The sequence below is a fragment of the Haplochromis burtoni genome, unplaced genomic scaffold (assembly GCF_018398535.1).
Source record: "Haplochromis burtoni strain Fernald_Lab_line unplaced genomic scaffold, NCSU_Asbu1 Contig_7, whole genome shotgun sequence".
Taxonomy (NCBI): domain Eukaryota; kingdom Metazoa; phylum Chordata; class Actinopteri; order Cichliformes; family Cichlidae; genus Haplochromis; species Haplochromis burtoni.
Genome location: NW_024582368.1, coordinates 3,349,083 through 3,365,940, shown reverse-complemented (window position 1 = coordinate 3,365,940; position 16,858 = coordinate 3,349,083). Strand labels below are relative to the sequence as shown.

At 40.5% G+C, this 16,858-nt stretch overlaps 1 protein-coding gene across 2 annotated transcripts in view; it reads right to left on the bottom strand.

Annotated features, from left to right (window-relative positions):
* Positions 1 to 4,432: 4,432 nt before the first annotated feature.
* The window catches only part of sh3pxd2ab (SH3 and PX domains 2Ab), a 60,140-nt gene continuing 47,714 nt past the window's right edge, over positions 4,433 to 16,858 (bottom strand). The window contains exons 8-14 of one of the 2 annotated variants that reach the window (XM_005914137.2): positions 13,441 to 13,554; positions 10,980 to 11,063; positions 8,243 to 8,360; positions 7,827 to 8,155; positions 7,628 to 7,677; positions 6,607 to 6,726; positions 4,433 to 6,450 (exon numbers count right to left, since the gene is read on the bottom strand). In XM_005914137.2, coding sequence (XP_005914199.1) covers positions 4,522 to 6,450; positions 6,607 to 6,726; positions 7,628 to 7,677; positions 7,827 to 8,155; positions 8,243 to 8,360; positions 10,980 to 11,063; positions 13,441 to 13,554 — 2,744 coding nt within the window. In that variant the 3' untranslated portion in view covers positions 4,433 to 4,521. The remainder of the gene's footprint in view (positions 6,451 to 6,606; positions 6,727 to 7,627; positions 7,678 to 7,826; positions 8,156 to 8,242; positions 8,361 to 10,979; positions 11,064 to 13,440; positions 13,555 to 16,858) is intronic. The other variant, XM_005914138.2, reaches the window with a different exon arrangement.

Here is a 16,858-nt window from a genome sequence, read left to right as displayed (position 1 = left end):
AATGAAAGTGCATTAGCGCCATTACCTTTTCCCAAAATATACATTATACAAATGTTTCATTTGTGGGAGATTTACCTCTTGTACATGAAAATTCAAATTAGGCAATAGCTCGAGAACTAAAAAGGTGCCCAACACAAACATTCTCTGCAGTAGTATACTTGACTAACATCCCACCATATACTATATGAATAACAAAGGCAATGGCTTTTAGTAAACGGCTATAACTCACAGGGAAACTGTTTAGAGTTGTGGTATGTAGACCTGGACAGAGTGAACATCATCTGTTATTTACTACCCTGCAGGCCTGGCTCTAATGCAGCAAGGTTTTAAGCTGCACTCCAATAGGTACAAATACAGCCTGCGACGTTCGGACATGAAACAGGCAGCAGTGTGTTCAGAGGTGAGAGGGAAATACACAACCAGGGACTGTGAAAGTGACATGAATACAGTACATCTCGCTGGTGTCTGTGTACACACAGACTTTCCACTCAGACCTCTCAGTGAACCTGGCTGTGGGCCTTGTGAAGGCTTAAGGGCTTGCCAGACGTGTTTGAGCTGTGTTATGGTATCTCTTCTAGACAGCTGTTTGGTCAAACGCGCAAACTATCAACTTGTATTAATGTATTAAATTTGTATTCCAAGAAGGCAAGGCACTATCGATTTTGAATTTTAACTACACATCAGACAGTCTGAGTTTGTGTTTGTTCCTCTGCTGTAGCCGAGGCACTAAGCAGCTTTTGGTATTCAGTGTGATGTAAAAGTCTTTTCCTCAGTCAGATTGGTGGCATTGAGGGACAGACTCTAAAAAGTGTTATTTAAAAACTGCAATTTTTTTGTTTTAAAGTCCCTGATATCAAATGAGTCCTTTCAGCCTTACAGTAATTATTGAGCTGATGAAGGCACAGGTGAAGGTCACAGTGATGCAGTGCTTTGTCTGCACCAAGATGCTGAGTACTGCTGCCATCCAGTGGCCAGAAACATGTCCAGCATCTTATGCACCGGGCAGAAAACACACAGTATGATTTAAAAAGCTTTCAGTGCATTTTGAAAAAAACAAATATTTCATTCAAAAACTCAGTCAATACATGGCAAGTCCATTTTTTATAAATAGTAATGGCAGTAGGTTGACAAGAATCTCATTTTATAGAATCAATTTTGACCATTGGCCATAAATATAGATTCTAGTACCATTCTTTAATCATTACATATATATAGTTAATCAAATATTTTCTTTCCAGGTGCTATAAATCACATTTTCCATATTTCATCATCATAAACTATCAGCTAGTTTTCAGATACTTGTGGTGACACAATGAGGGACACATCGCTTTTAAATTTGAAGTCCCCGATGGTGTAATGCATTCCCTTCTTCTCCCTGTCTTACCCATGTGATTCATCATTTGCATTCACAAGTAAATGGCCTGTGTTTGTATATTTACTAGTCCCTAAGGACCCCAAAGCGCTTTACACATCCAGTCATCCACCCACACAGTCACACACTGGTGATGGCAAGCTACAGTGTAGCCACAGACACCCTGGGGCGCACTGACAGAGGCGAGGTTGCCGGACACTGGCGCCACCGGGCCCTCTGACCACCACCAGTAGGCAACAGTGAAGTGTCTTGCCCAAGGACACAACGATCAAGACTGTCCAAGCCGGGGCTCGAACCGGCAACCTTCCGATTACAAGGCGACCTCCCAACTCTTGAGCCACGATTGCATGCATGTAAATAAACATACATGCAATTGTGCACATTTAACTTGTTATAAAGATGATGAATGGACATCCACAATTAGTTCCAAGCCAATGACTGCACGAGTCTCAACAGTGGGATGGACATATTCCACATTAAATTCCTGTGGGCGGTAAATCTTATTACAATTCCGGAATCAAATCCGATATATATGAAATATGCAGAGTCTGACACTGGAAAACCACTCCAGTGTTTTGATTTGGTGTTTCTCTGATTGCGGCTGAAGGCGATCATATTATACGTCTCCAGACTGGTAACTTAAACTTTTGCTTTGCGAGTTGATGCTAAATTAAGTCGCTCAGCAACCGCAGAATGAAAGCCAATGTCAAACGTGCAGGTTCTCCTAAAGCAGTGCTGCTGTCAATTAGAAATGAATGGAATCCTAAGCAGCCCAGGATGATCTAATTTATTTGAATGAAATCATCTGGCTGGTAAAACACTTGAGCTGTATTAGAGCTATAGATATATGCAGATGTGGAATGAAACTAGATATAAACACATCCAATACTGAGATCTTTTACAAAGTTAAAGGTGGAAAGAGAACTGAGGGGTATCCTATTGCCAGTGATTATGGCTGGTAATGGATTTCATCATACTTTCTGTCAACTGTTAACAGGATTATACAAAAAAAACTACCCACCAGAATTTCATGAAACTTGGTGGAGAGCTGTATTAAGAGAAAAAAACTTTTGTGGGTGGGTGCCGAATCAAAATGCTTTTGTGAAACAAGGTATTGGCCTTGGGAGAGGATGTCCTCTTAGTGTGCCCTTCTAGCTCTCAATCTGCTCAGATGATAATGATCACATTCACTCACAATAAAGAAGTGCCCCTAAACACACCTGCAACGCAGACAGGAATAATCTCATTTTGGTTTATCACTTTTACAACAATATCAGTTTTTTAAATGTGTGAAAGATGACTCGTTATTTTTTCTTCCTTGATAGGTCCTAAAAAAATGAGACAGAAAATATTAAAAATGAAGCATTTTAGCAGCATTTAAGGAGTATCAGAATTCTATATGTACATCCCATTTTACATAATTAATGCTGTTCAATAATGCAGTTTTGTGAAAAAGACCGTTTTCAAAGAACTTTAGAACAGTTTTTAGCAGCAATAACTTGAAAGGATCCTTTTTATGTATGAGTTTAGCAATCTTTCAAAGTGCTGATGAACAAATTTGGCCCACCCTTCTTTAGTTCTTTGAAACATTTATATATGTCCCAGCATATAATTTTATTTAAATTCTGGTCTGGACTTTGAAAGGTCCACTGCAACATCTTGATTCTTTTCTTTTCTTTCCATTCTACAACAGAATGGCTGAAAAAAGTAAACTGTCCTGTTTATGACTCAATTTTGGCCAAGCTTGGCATCACATTTGACTCTAGAATACTTTGGTATTCAGAGGAGTTCTCAATAGACTCAGGGATCAGGTGCCTGGGTCCTATGGCAGCAAAATAAACCAACTCATTTCCCCTCCACCACCATAATTGGCAATTGGTATGAGGTGTTTGTGTTGATATGTTTAGTTTCATCCGTCCAAAGAAAATAGTTCCATGCTGCCATGTTCTTTTTATATGTATGTTGGGAACCATGGAAGTAGGAAAACAGCAAGTACAGGTAAAATTTTAAAATTAAATTAAATTTAAAAAAACAGATGAAAGAACAAATGAATGTTCAAAAGTGCATTTATTAAAGTAATTCTTTTGGCACTTTAGTTATCATCACTGATCAAACAGTTAACATCAAACAAAAGTGAGAAGGTGAGCGTCCCCCCAAAAAAAGGAATACTGTCAAATTTACTGCCCAGCAGAAATTCAAAATGTTATTATAATTAATAGAGCAGTTCATTTTAGAAAGGTTTAAATGACTTTTGCCTTTGTAATAATAAAACATGTATTAACATAATTATTAAGTAATGAATTTACAACATTTTCACTGAGCTTTTGCCTCTGAAATTAAAAAAAAAAAGTTAAGGGAGCTCTGCTGTAACTGTTTTGAACTTTAAGGGAGAGAAAATGCTTGAAAATTATTTCATGAGGACAAAATTACATAATTAAATGGATAAAATATTTCACATGAAGGTGACATACAGTATAAAGAGATATAAAAAAAACATGCAGCACCAAAATTTTACTAACACAAAGCAGCTTTGGCAACAACAGAGATTTTCTTTAGGAAATACTGTAAAAAATAACAATTAAAAAAAGGTTTAATTTCAACAGCTCAAGGCATCGTCAGTATAATGAATCATTTCAAACATGCAGTAAGCTTTAAGTTCTTAAAATGTGTTTAATAAAATTATGTTAAAAACTAACAGAAAGGGGTTCGAGGAGCAGACACAAAATGACGTCTTATTTCAAGTTAAAGGTAACCACTGGAGAATATCGTTAACTCACTCTTCCACTCTCTGGTGTTGTCTTTGGTTGTAGTTAAGTCCCGATATATTGTTCCTGATGCAAAGTCTTAGGCACTCTATCATGTAGATTCATATTACCAGATGCATTGTTTCATTACAAAGTTAAAATTTGATGGGGGTGCTCGCTTTGGCAAAGGTACCGGAATTCAATCCGGATTTAATGTCCGGGAGTTAGCTTTTTTTTTTTTTTTTTTTTAAATGACATCAGAAACAGCAGTATGCGACATTACGTGATGGCAGAGCTTCAGTTCATCCTTTGTCACTTTTTTTTTTTTTTTTTTTTTACAAAATAAGTCTGTTAGAGTAGTCTTTACACGCATGTCCAGAGTTCTGCCAGCTCCATACACGAGTGCTAGTGCTTTTTCTCGAGGTAATTTGAGGGCACCCATCCTTTCCTTGGTCTGCCATTGTCCAGAACTTTGCAGTACCACCACCCATTGGGGTTTTTTTCAAGAACCTCCAGACTTGTCCCCTCAGGAAATCCCATCGTCTCCTCATCACCAGGGTAGTCTGCTATGGAGATGTAAACCTCTCTGAGGTTGTTATGGATGATGTGGGGCTTGGGTTTCACTGTAGATACAGGAAGGGCATTCTTCTGAGAGCTGACACCAAGGGATTCAGAGCTGCCAGTACCAGATCTGTTCCTGCTTGGCAGTGCTATGTTATTTGGTGCCAAACTGCGTGGCACAGTGCCAAAGGAGGCATTGCGCCGCACTGTGGGGCTGGCGCGTGGGTGATCTGTTGAGTTGAGAGACTCATTTCTCCTGAGAGAGCCAACAGGGCTGGGACCGTCTCTGATGGGGGCTGAGATGAAGACAGATTGCGGTCTGACAACCTGCTGCTGCTTGATGCTGTTCTGCTTGAACGCGCCAAACAAACCCGTAGGTTTGGAGAGACCACCTGGAGGCTTGGAGGGGATGGGTGGAGTGACCTTCTTTAGGTTTTGGTTAATATTATTCAATGCGCGCACCCTTTGTTCATTCTTCTCCAGACTGTTGGACTTGCTAAGGCTTCCAGGTTTAGTCGGAGTGCCATCGGATTCGGATCCTGCCGTGTCATCCTGTGGCCTGACAGGTTCCAGGTAATAAGTTGGAGCCCAACCCTCTGCATCTCCCCAGCGAATATACCACCAGCCACTTTCCTGCTTCTCCAGCACCTCCACCTCCACTCCACCAGGAAAGCTAAGCTCAGACTCTTGGACTTTCTCGTAAGGGTCTGTGGTGCGGTACAGGCTACAACCTTCCAGGTCAGAGTCTCCTCGGCTGCCTTTAGAATAGATGGAGGAGAGATCTGATGTGCTCTGAGATGAGAAGGAGTCCTCAGAGGAGATAACTGAAGCAGTCTCCAAGTCCTCACCTTTAGCTTTGGTACCATTCTTCAGCTGTCCCGTTGGCCGTAATTGCCTTCTTAATGTGCTGATGTCCATCTTCTCTGCACTGGAACTCTTTGCTAGCTGTGGTTTGGGCCTCACCACTGGCCTTAGCTTAGAGGAAGATTTGGTGGATGAGGATGGCTTGCTTTCCTCCTGGTCTTTCTTAGGTCTAGATAGATCTGGAGTGGACTCAGTGGAGGCAGATTTTGGACTGGATGCCTCATCAGTTTTGGTTGAAAATGAGCTCCCATTCAAGTCAATCTTGAGCTTATTACCTGCAGGTTTCCGTCCACCAGATGTTGGGTGTGCAGTCTTGTCAGTTTGTGACAAGACATTTGTCTTGGAGGAATTGGAGTCCCTGCTGCACTGCCTCTCTGGGGTCTCCCTGAATGGTCGAAAGCCATCATTCTCATAGATACATTCTTCCTCACCTTCGGCCTCTCCCTCTGCCTCGTGGCCATCTTCAAATGACTCACCCATCTTGAAGGAGGCACTGTGGAGTGATGAGGCTGGTGAAGGCTTTGAGGACATGTGAGAGCCCTTCTCTGAGGAAGTGTCCTCATTCTTTCCATCAACCAAGGAAGTTTCTCCTCTCAGAAACTCAAACTCAGACTCCAGGTCCAGATCGCCAATGGCAGGGACATCATATTCTGGCTCTTCATAGACAGGCTTACCAGGAGACACAGGAGATTCTGGGGCCTCAGACCCAGGGCTGCTGGGGGGTGCAGTCTCCACCGAGTCCTGTTTCTTGACAGGTGGAGCTGGAGGTGGAATTTTTGGGCGGCACAAAGTGCTTGTTCTACGATTCAGGTTGGGTTTTTTACGTTTGTCAATGTAGGAGCAGGGAGCCCACCCCTCCTTTTCTCCTATCTGGACATACCACCAGCCACCAGAGTTTTTCTCAATGACCTAAAACACATTTCCAAAGAAAAAAAAAGTATATTTTTGTCTTTATTTGAAGCCATTTTACACATTTTAATTTCAGAGGTGTTATTGAGCTATTGAGCAAGAGATATGTGACTGATGTTTGTGGTAATCTTGTGCCTTAAAATAAAGAGCGCTTACCTCAGCTTTTTGTCCTCCGTTGAAACTGATGCCATCAGATATACAGGACTGGAAATCTGCAATGGTGTAATACTCTGCTTCAACTGTAGGGGGCTCTGGAGGAGAGGGCAACTGAAATCCCTACATGAATACAAAATGGGTTCTATTAGATTTATTGTCAGTGATTAAAAAATTTCATTTCTAGTTTATATTCAAACCCCTACATATAAGACGCTAATAGTAGTTTTTTTCTCCACTTAATTTAAATGTATAATAATAATAAATAATACAGTGTTTCCAGCAGTACACATTATCCTCGACAGCAGCAGTCCCCAACCCCCCGGGCCACGGACTGGTACCGGTCCGTGAGTCGTTTGGTAACAGAGTTGAGGCTCGGGTGTCAAATTTATGGTTTTCAGGGTTTTATATCAGTATTTTTTATTGTTTTTATCGTTAACATGGTTTTCCTGGGTCTTTTCCCGTGTGTTATGAATAAATCTCCTTTTTTTGGTACCGGGACTGTTTTATTTTGTTGTATGGCTGGTCCGTGGCGCATAAAAGGTCGGGGGCCGCTGCTCTACAGAGTGCTTACATATTGAATCAGTGTCACTTTCATAAGGTTTGGAGTTTTTTGTTTGTTTGTTTGTTTGTTTTTATCAGAATGGGTACTTTTATCTTTAAAAATTAAAATATGCTGGTAGATGAACAGGACATTAAATTAAACAATGTGAATACTTCTTCAATTACACATTGTTGTATGTTGGTAAATGTCTGTATGAAGGAAAAGTCACGAGTAACAAAGTCCCGTGCACACTCATTACCTTGAGATGAATGCAGTAACATTTTCCCTGTGATGTGTCTTTTTAAGTAAAGATTTACCGGTTTGTTCTTCAACAATGATCAAAATCATTCATAATTGCTTACAAGTTGTATACATTTATTATTAACACCATTTTTTCACGCTTTCTGACCTTTATCAACCAAAAATAATAATTACATGTATAGAGGGATAGATGGATGACTGAAATATCATCACTCTTACCAGGGTTGCATCTCTCCGAGGAGGAGGTTTTTGCCTGAGAATGGGAGAACCTGTGAGAAAATAACAGAAAAATCACACATGGTTTGGTTACATGTAATGAATTTGCTTTACGTCAATATATCATAGATTCAAAAGATATCTGCCCATATTTGAAAATATTCAAGTCACTATGACAAAAAATGTCAGGGGCATGACTAACCAATTTCTACCCGATGTGGGGCAATTCTGGCTATAGCGGGTGAAGCAGGCTCTGCTTTGCTGTTTCCATCCTGTGGGGCATTAACAGGGCTGGCGTCAGCGCAGGGGATTGGCAAGCTTATCTCCCTCCTGGCGACCTGTGGACTCTCTGGGACACCTTCAGTCTGAACATCCTTCTCACTTAAAGCTTTCTTGTTAAGGAGGTTGCTGATCTCCATGATGTTTCCTATGATCTCCACTGGGCCTGTCACAGTCTTCTTACGGGGAGAGAAGTCATCCTTCATCTTTTTGAGGTAAGACGCTGGAGCCCAGCCCTCCTTATCTTGGTACCTGTGAAGTGAGTTGGAGGAGAAAATGATAAAATTGTGTAGAATGAAAAAAAAATGTCAGAAGCAAGTAAGGAGAGCTGTACTGTACCTGATAAACCACCAGCCTTCCAGATTCTTCTGAATCACCTCCACAGTGACACCTTTCTCAAAAGCAATTTCATCTTTCCCTTGGCTCGAGTAGGGCTGCACTGTTATGTACTTCTCTTCTGCAAAAGAGAATGAGTTCAGATTTTGACAGCATCGAGATCTCCGAAAACAAAATATTTAATGGAAACAAAAAAACAAGACAGAAAACTGTATAATCTATAAATCTTTTTATAGACTTGTATTTTTATGACTACACTTCAGTAATGAGATGACACATTAAATTATGAAGCAATATATAATGATAGATTACCCTGAGATACACCAGACCTGTGAGATGAAACAGACTGGATGTGCTTTCAGGCAGATGTGTGAGTATGGCTCAAATGGCACGTGAGATTTGTCTATAAATTTTTCTTTATCAACCTAAGAAATAACTAAAGGACATAATTAATTCATGTCGTTAACGTACACAGATGTGCTGCAGTGTTAGCAACTGTTTAGCAATGTCTCTCACAGCAATAAAACCCATTGTAACTTGGAATGTTTGCATCATTATCACTGGTAATGGATTATGAGTTCCAGTCTGATTCCCAGCACAAATAAGGAGCAGTGGGGCACCCTGGTGGTGCAGAATAGGTTCGCATTGCTTAAAATAGCACTAAATATACACAGTGATTATGCACACGTGATAGCAGTGTTTTCATGTAAGTGAAGGAATATATCTCTGTAAGAATAATAATGCCCAAGTTCAGATAAAACAAATCCTAATAGCAATGCAGAGAAACAGTTTGTGGAAAGAGAAAATGAGGCACACAGAAAGGCCAACTTAAAAAAAACGAAACAAAAAAACAACTGACCTGCTTGATTTAACCCCTCAGATTGCATGAAGCTCCTATTAGCTCCAGCTAAATCTAAGAATATAGTTTTTATTTATTTATTGCTAAGCCCTTGAAGAAATATTCTGCTTGCAGCCAGTGTTGGCAAAATAATATTCTAAAATGCTTTATTGGCATGTGAACGTATATTTTAGTCTTGGTTCTGTATGAAAATAAGTGAAAGCAGATACACTAAGCGGGGGCATCTCAGCACAGAAGCCTCCTCTTTCAAACCTTCTGTTTTAGAGGGACAGCCAATCAGAAGAAAGTTTTTGCCCAAAGTGAGACGAAATGTTTCAGGCAGTGAAAAAGTGCAGTATAAATCACATAAGCATAATTATGAACTGTGAATCATGCAGCTCCACTCAAATAGAGCCAAGAATAAAAACCTTGTGGTCATTTTCAGCTCCACTGACAGAACGTAATTAGTTCTATAACATGACCATGGGAAACTACAGCACATGGGTCAAACTAGTGTCTTAAAAGTGTCCTTGTCCTTTCGACAGGGAGTATCTCCTAACTCAGCACATAACAGAAAGCAGAGGCACCACGCTGATTTATGCATTCCCATGAGGCCGAGGGCCAGAGCCAAGTCATCATTTCCTGTCATTATGGCAATTCCTGTCTAAACACAGGGAACACAAGGAGAAGAGGTGTGCTCATAAAAAAAGAGAGGAGCACATAAAAAAAGTGCTGTTCTGTATGCCGTCTTCCCAGCTGGTTCACAGGAATCAACACTGTGGTAACAAATTATTCTGTTTTCCTTTTCTCCACCCATTTCCAAGGTTGTGTAGGCAGCTTAAATGGCTGTGGGATAGTAAGTCCTTTCAAACTCGTTGGGTACAGGATATTTTCTGAATGCTTTATTTTCCTTTTCCCTGGTTCTTCCGGCCACTTTGTGTTGGGGCTGCTAAATCGTTTGCCTCTTACCAACTTCTTTCAAACAGTCTTCAACAATATCCAATGAAGGGAAATTCTGAATCAGATGTTATAGTAACCACAACATGCATCGGTGTTATAAAGTGTTCATGTGGAGTCAGCAAAAAAACAAAACAAAACGCAAAGCTGAATTTCAGTCATGGGGTGGAAACTACTCTCTCTCCACTCTAGAGAGCAGCATGCACTGCCAAGTGCAAAGTTTGGGCTGAACTCAATAGCCTATCCTTGCTCCTCTGTCAGCCATCCAAATGCATCTCTTGTGAAGAAAACCCCTGGCTGCGGTAAGAATGTGCAAGTTTGCTCGCAAACTAAGTGGAAGATTAATAAGACTCTTTGTTTATCAGTCAATACTGGTTGCTATCTGCACCAAACCAGGAGAGAAATGTCTGTTTGTACCACACTTTGACAGAACACACACTTATTATAGATCTACATACACGCTTCATTTGCTCATAAAACGTAAAATATGGCTCTAAACTGCAGCATAAGGCATTCCTAAGTCTATTACGCAACTACTTTCAGATGAGTGGGTAGTTTTTTGTTTTTTTTTCCTCTGTGATTTGGAGACGATTGGCTTTGGCATGCGGAGTATAATTTTAATAAAAACGCTTACGCGGAGCAATTTTGTAGCATAATTTGAGCTTAGCATCAATAATTAGTGTATATAAAGTTGCTGATTTCACCTTTGCTTTCCAGGCCCGTTTCATATTAACGTCAGTTAGTGGTTAGTTGTGGATTGTGGCTCGTGATAAATGCATTTGCTGGAGGACAATGCAGAATGCAAGCCTGAACAAATATGTGCATGTGATAAAAGTTGAGTCATGTGATACGAGACAATAAATGAGATGGGGTGAGGACAACAGTAACAAAAAGAGAAGGGAGGGAAGGAAGGAGGGAGGTGATGCAGCATGATTCTCAGTTCACCTCGGCTCTGCTGCCTGCTGATGACACCCCCCAACGTCCATCTCCGGTCCAGCCTCTTCAGATGAGCCTTGTGTCGCTTAGTAACTGACACACACACACACACACGGCGACCAGATGACAAGGAAGAATCAAACAAACATGGAGACATGAAGAGCAAGCACAAATGTTACACAAACACACAACACACAAATGACATGGATCCATTATTAGCTACATGGAGGACACTAAAACACGACCACAACGCAAAACATGGTGGACAGTTAGCATGAGTGGATGGAGGTTACAAAAGAAATGTTAAAAACCAAGACATCTTCTCTGTGGCTTGTAATTAGCATGTTGTTATCACAGAGGCTCCGCCCCCCCGTTAGGTTTGAGCATGTGGGACGCATATTGCCTTAAAGGAGCTGGTTAGAGATGTGTACCTAGAAGGGTCCATATTTCCTTGTATTTTAAATATAAGATGGCTAAAATGGAAATGATTCCAACAGTTCAGACATTAAACAAGATCCTTTTTATATAGAAATTTTAAATAGACAGTAATAACATTTAGTTATAAAAGATTCCAAGTCTGAATCATACACACAAAGCAGCTAAACTTTACACAAAGACTCAGCATCTAACCAGTTAATACATTTTATTTTACTTCTTTAATGTTCACAAAAACCAAAGTACATCAGTTTGCCATTTTACTGGTGGCTATATGCCAGTCTATTTTCCCCACCAGTTTCCTCAGAGGAAAGAAATAATTCGGCACAAAATGCCTTCATAAAGTCACACATTATTGTTCCACACCTTACTGTTTGCACATACTAAACAAAGCAAAAATAATGTGTTTAGTGATACTGGTAGTCAGATATATTGGACTAAGGTAAATAGCTGCACTCCCAGAAATACATGACTATCATTTGTGTCAGTGCTGGCAGTATCATTATTTTCCTCTTATTTTCTACTACCAAAACAAGGAGGATGAGGGTTTGTTTACGCTTCCATCAGTGGGTAAACTCAAATCAGAAGATGTCTGAGCTTTCAACAACTATCATTATCAGAATCAGAAAACCAATTTTTGAAAAATATGTTGTTGTTTTCTTGGGGAGGGGTCAAAGTGACTATGTGGTTGTGCACAGTCGGCTGAAGACCGCAGAACTGATAAAGAGTTGTTATAAGAGGTTCATGCCATTTCCAAGACTCATGAGACACATAAACATTAATTACACTGACAGACTGTCCTTCCTAAACCCCCCTACTGGTTAACTCAGTAAAGAGATAACTCCAAAAAAGGAGATAGGAGTGCATGGTTTGCATATAGCTATGCGCCTGTGTGTTATCCATTTGTTGTATTCTGAGAGGAGAAAAGGGCATTTTAACTTATTTAACATAATGCAAACCATTAATACTGACTAGCCTTGTGTGTTCACTCTCTTCTTCCACCACTGAGTCATAAGATATACAACACCGCAGGGATTCTGAGTCCCATTGTTACACCAGTTGTGCAGCAAAAAGATGTTTGGCCAGAGTGCTGGAAAATCTTGATGTTTGTTTGGAAGTGTAATATGCAACTTAATTATTTCCGTACCTCCAGTTTTTTGGGTTTTCTCTAACACAATGTTGCATATATCTTAACAAATATCCTGCAGTTGCTGCAATACCTGCCAAAATGATCAAAGTTTGTGCATCTGACACTAATTGAGCTCTTCTGGCCTACAATTAAAGTGCTCTCTCCACTAATGTTGAAAATGCTTGGGGAGTGAGACAGCATTAGTCGCTCGTAGATGGCTTGGTAACTGTATCTGAAAGGGCCATCAAGGCAGTTGGATGCTGTCTGCAGCTTCACACGTCAGTTTCGCACTTCTGGCAAACCAAACTCTTCATAGGTGTGTATGTTACGACTGTTTTGGATCCCTCTCTGTCTCCAGTAAGCTCACGAAACTTAACATCCATTATCTTCAATGGTAAGCGGACATGAAATAGCGTGAGTCATGTCAGAGCTTTCTTTCTTTAACGATAACCATGATTTAAAGAGCATGACTCCAGAAATATTCATTTTTATTCAATGAAAACACACGCCTCTTTCATGAGCTACACTACACGGCGGGCGTATCACTTAATACTGCACTGTATCTTTCTTGTACAGTGCAGCACTGCACAGCACATCCTTTGAAACATTGAGGTCTGGTCTCTCTTGGCCCTCCTCCTTGATGTTTACCCTGGTCTGAATCTACACTCTGTTCTGATGTGCTTATGATGGCAAGCAGACAGAGTAACATGCTCACCCGACCCAGCCTCAGTTGTTAGCGTAGACCAGCAGCGGTGAGTTTTTTTTTTTTTTTTGTCACGGATCAAAGACTGAGGATTGAGGGCAAAAGTGGTTTCTGTGTGTGGGTACAGTGGAGTGGGTGAGGTTGTGTTTACATGTGCAATCGTGTGTGGGTGGGCAAAGACTGAAGCGTTTGCAGTTACTTACCTTCCCCAACTTTAGAGGCACCCAGCTCCAAGTCATCCCGTGTGCCACTGTGAGAGTTGAGATAGGTAGCAGGGACCCAGCCCTGCTCCTCTGCAGTGCTGACAAACCACCAACCTATGGAAACATACAGAGGCTGTAAATTGCATTTCAAACAATGAATTGGATAGCAAGAAATCAGCGTAGCCTAAAGTTAACTTTAAGGAATTCAACAGTTTTCAGAGGTCTGCAATTGCTCTTGAACTTTCCTCATGAAGTTGAGCCTTTGATAAGACTTGCACCAGAAAAAGTAGACAGAATAAGCCTCCAGAAAGAGAGATGAAAGAAGAAGACAGATGACATTTGTACATTCCCGTTAATCACTTCCTCTTTGTTTTACTCATTAAACCTCAGTTGGATAAAATATCTCCAATCACAGCTAGAAATGAACGAATATGATGCATTTTATTGTGTTGCCAACAGAAATCTATCACTAAGGGCAGGACCAAGAACATCAGAGGACACACTGCTTGGCTGTGGCTCAACCCATGACGAGGTCTTGTTTGACCTGCGTTCCATCGGGATCAGTCATGAAATCAGTGGGCAGGAAACTGCTGAAGTGATCCTACAAGCCAAGATATCCATTTGCAGGGTTGCAGCTGATTTGACTTCATTCTCCTGGGTATGACAGCATTGCTATTACATCTTTATGACAGATGCCTCAGTTGGAGAGAAGCAAGTAAAAAATAATGCTCATTTTAAAAATGGATCCTAAAACTAGCAGTGGCATGCTATAAACTCCAGGTTTGCATCATATCTCCTAGCCAAAGCTGTGTTTTGAAAGTCAGTGATTACAGTCAGGGTGGCGCAATGGGAGGTTGTTAATGATCAGCACTTCCAACTCACCTCACCGAACCTGATGATAATCTTGGTCATTTCCTTGGTCATTTTTATTTAATAGTTATTCCTGTGACAATGTGGGCTTTCTTTGGCTACTTTCAACAATGTTCCACAGTTCAAAGACATGCATGCTAGATTAGCTGTAGGTGCGAATGTGTGTGGTTGTCTGTTAGTCCTGTGATTGGCTGGTAAGGGTTTACCCTGCCACTCATCTAATGTAAGTTGGGAAAGGGTCTATCCCCTAGACAGATAAGCAGTTCAGAAAACAGATGCATTACAGTCCGAGATGCTGTAATCATAGGATTTCTATCCATGCAAGGTGTGTAGGATACATACATATATACTAGGGGTGCAACAATACTTGTATCGATATTGAACCGTTCGATACAGTGCTTTCGGTTCGGTACGCATATGTATTGAACAATACAATTTTTTTTATTTATTTTATCAACTTTTCTTCTGATGATGCTGAGCTCAGTGGATCTGCATTCGACTACTCCGTCTAGGCTGTACTGTCGAGCGCAGATCCACTGAGCGCAGCGCAAGCTAGCAAGACAGAAGCTAAGCTCATTGCAACTTGGCAACTGCTTCAACGCTACCCAAAATTGAACCTCCCCCACCCTCATTCAGATCTGGCGTTTGGAACTATTTTGGTTTTCATGTGAAGTATGACCCTGAAGGTAAGCGCGTCATGGACAAAAGTAAAACAGTATGTCGGATGTGCCACGCAATGCTCAATTGGTGGGAACTAGTGCGTTAGCGCAGTTAGCTCGTTAACGTGTACGCCGTCCAGCCCCACGCACGGGGCGATCCATGGTAACTCGTTAACAGAGATTTGCCGTGTTATGATGTTAAAGTCATTTTTACGAGATTAACGCTGACAGCACTAGTGGGAACACAATGAATATGACTGCACATTTACCCCGACATCATCCTAGTGCAAAGACAAGTGGAAGCAGACAAAAACAACAAGCACGCATGCTACAAACTTTACCCGAGTCATTTAGACAGCCGTTAGCACATGATTCTCCTTATGGGGATCTGCTTTGTTTCACATGCTGCTGAGAATATAGCCCAGAAGAAGCGTATAGTATAGCTTTTATTTTGGAAAGAGCCATTTCTCTGTAATAAACTCTCTGATCGAGAAAGATTTATTTATTTATTTTTTATTATTTTGTTGTTTCAGCAACATTAAATTTAAAAACTTTACTTTTGAGTTAAAATATATATTTATAATTTTAATAAATGACAAATTAAAAAGGTATGAACATTTTTTTGTATCGAAAAAATATCGAACCGTGACACCAAAGTATCGAAACGAACCGAACCGTGAGTTTTGTATCCCTGTGTCATCCAAAGAGAAAACCTTGCATATCCAAAGCCAAAAGAGTTCAAAGTTGGTCCGGCTTGATTTTCTTTTCTTTCTTCTTTTTTCTCTGTGCCTGTTTCGACCTGAAATTTCTCCCTTTTAAACTGAGGTTTTTTTTGCCTGCAATTGTCGCAGAGATTGCTGGACTGTTGGGTTTATCTCGATAATGTTGCAGGATTCTTAGATGGCTGTTGTTGGGAAATGGTGTCATGTAAAATTACATTCAGACAGAGCTGACCATACTGGTCTCCAATTGCTTGAGCAAATCCAGTCCCAATCTTTGGGGACTGCGTATTTGATGTCACTTCAAGTGTTTGAATCCATCATTGTCCTTTTTGATGCAGGGCTCTTTTAAGGTGCTGCACCAGTGTTTCTTAGGTGGGTTATTTGTTCCACCTATTATTCTGCCTTTGTAAATTATTCCACACCAGATTGACTGAAGTTAAGTTTGGTGTTGCTGCAATCACAGAAGAGACCTGTGAAGCACTCAAGAACTCCTCAAGAATGCAAAACACATTTTATTATGCTAGAAACTAAAATGAATGCCATGGCAAGTAATTGTGTTTTTTAAGGCTCAATTTCTGTTACACTGTTCAGCTATATCAAGTTTTATGGTTTTAAGAAAAAAGTAAACGTGATTTTTATTTATCATCTCCCCTCATACACTAAAGAGATCATTTGAAGTCTTTGCTAAATCAAACGTTTCCTCTCTGCATATTAAAACATTAAAAATACATATGTATATTTATATATCAGGACTCTGTCTGGCTTCTCAATGAGAGACTTGATTGACAAGGATGGAAAAAAAACTGTCACACACACTTTGTTGTGGTAACAGGAACCCAATATGGCTGACAGCTGTCTGGACAACCCATAAAGACAATGGCAGTGTTCCATTTCACAGCTGGTTCAAACCTCTCCTATACATTTTTTTTTATACAGATGGATCCATGCTTTCGTGTTGTTTACATCAAATTCTGACCGTGCAATCCAACTGGACTCATCACTCATGGCCCAGGCAATGTTGTTTCAGTCTTCTATTATTCAATTTTGGTGAGTCCATAGTGAGGCTGAAGTGAGTGGCAGCGGTGTGGTCATCTGCTGCTGTTGTAGTCGATCTGCTTCAAGATTCAACATGCTGGGCATCAGAGAAGCTCTTCTGCATAGCTTGGT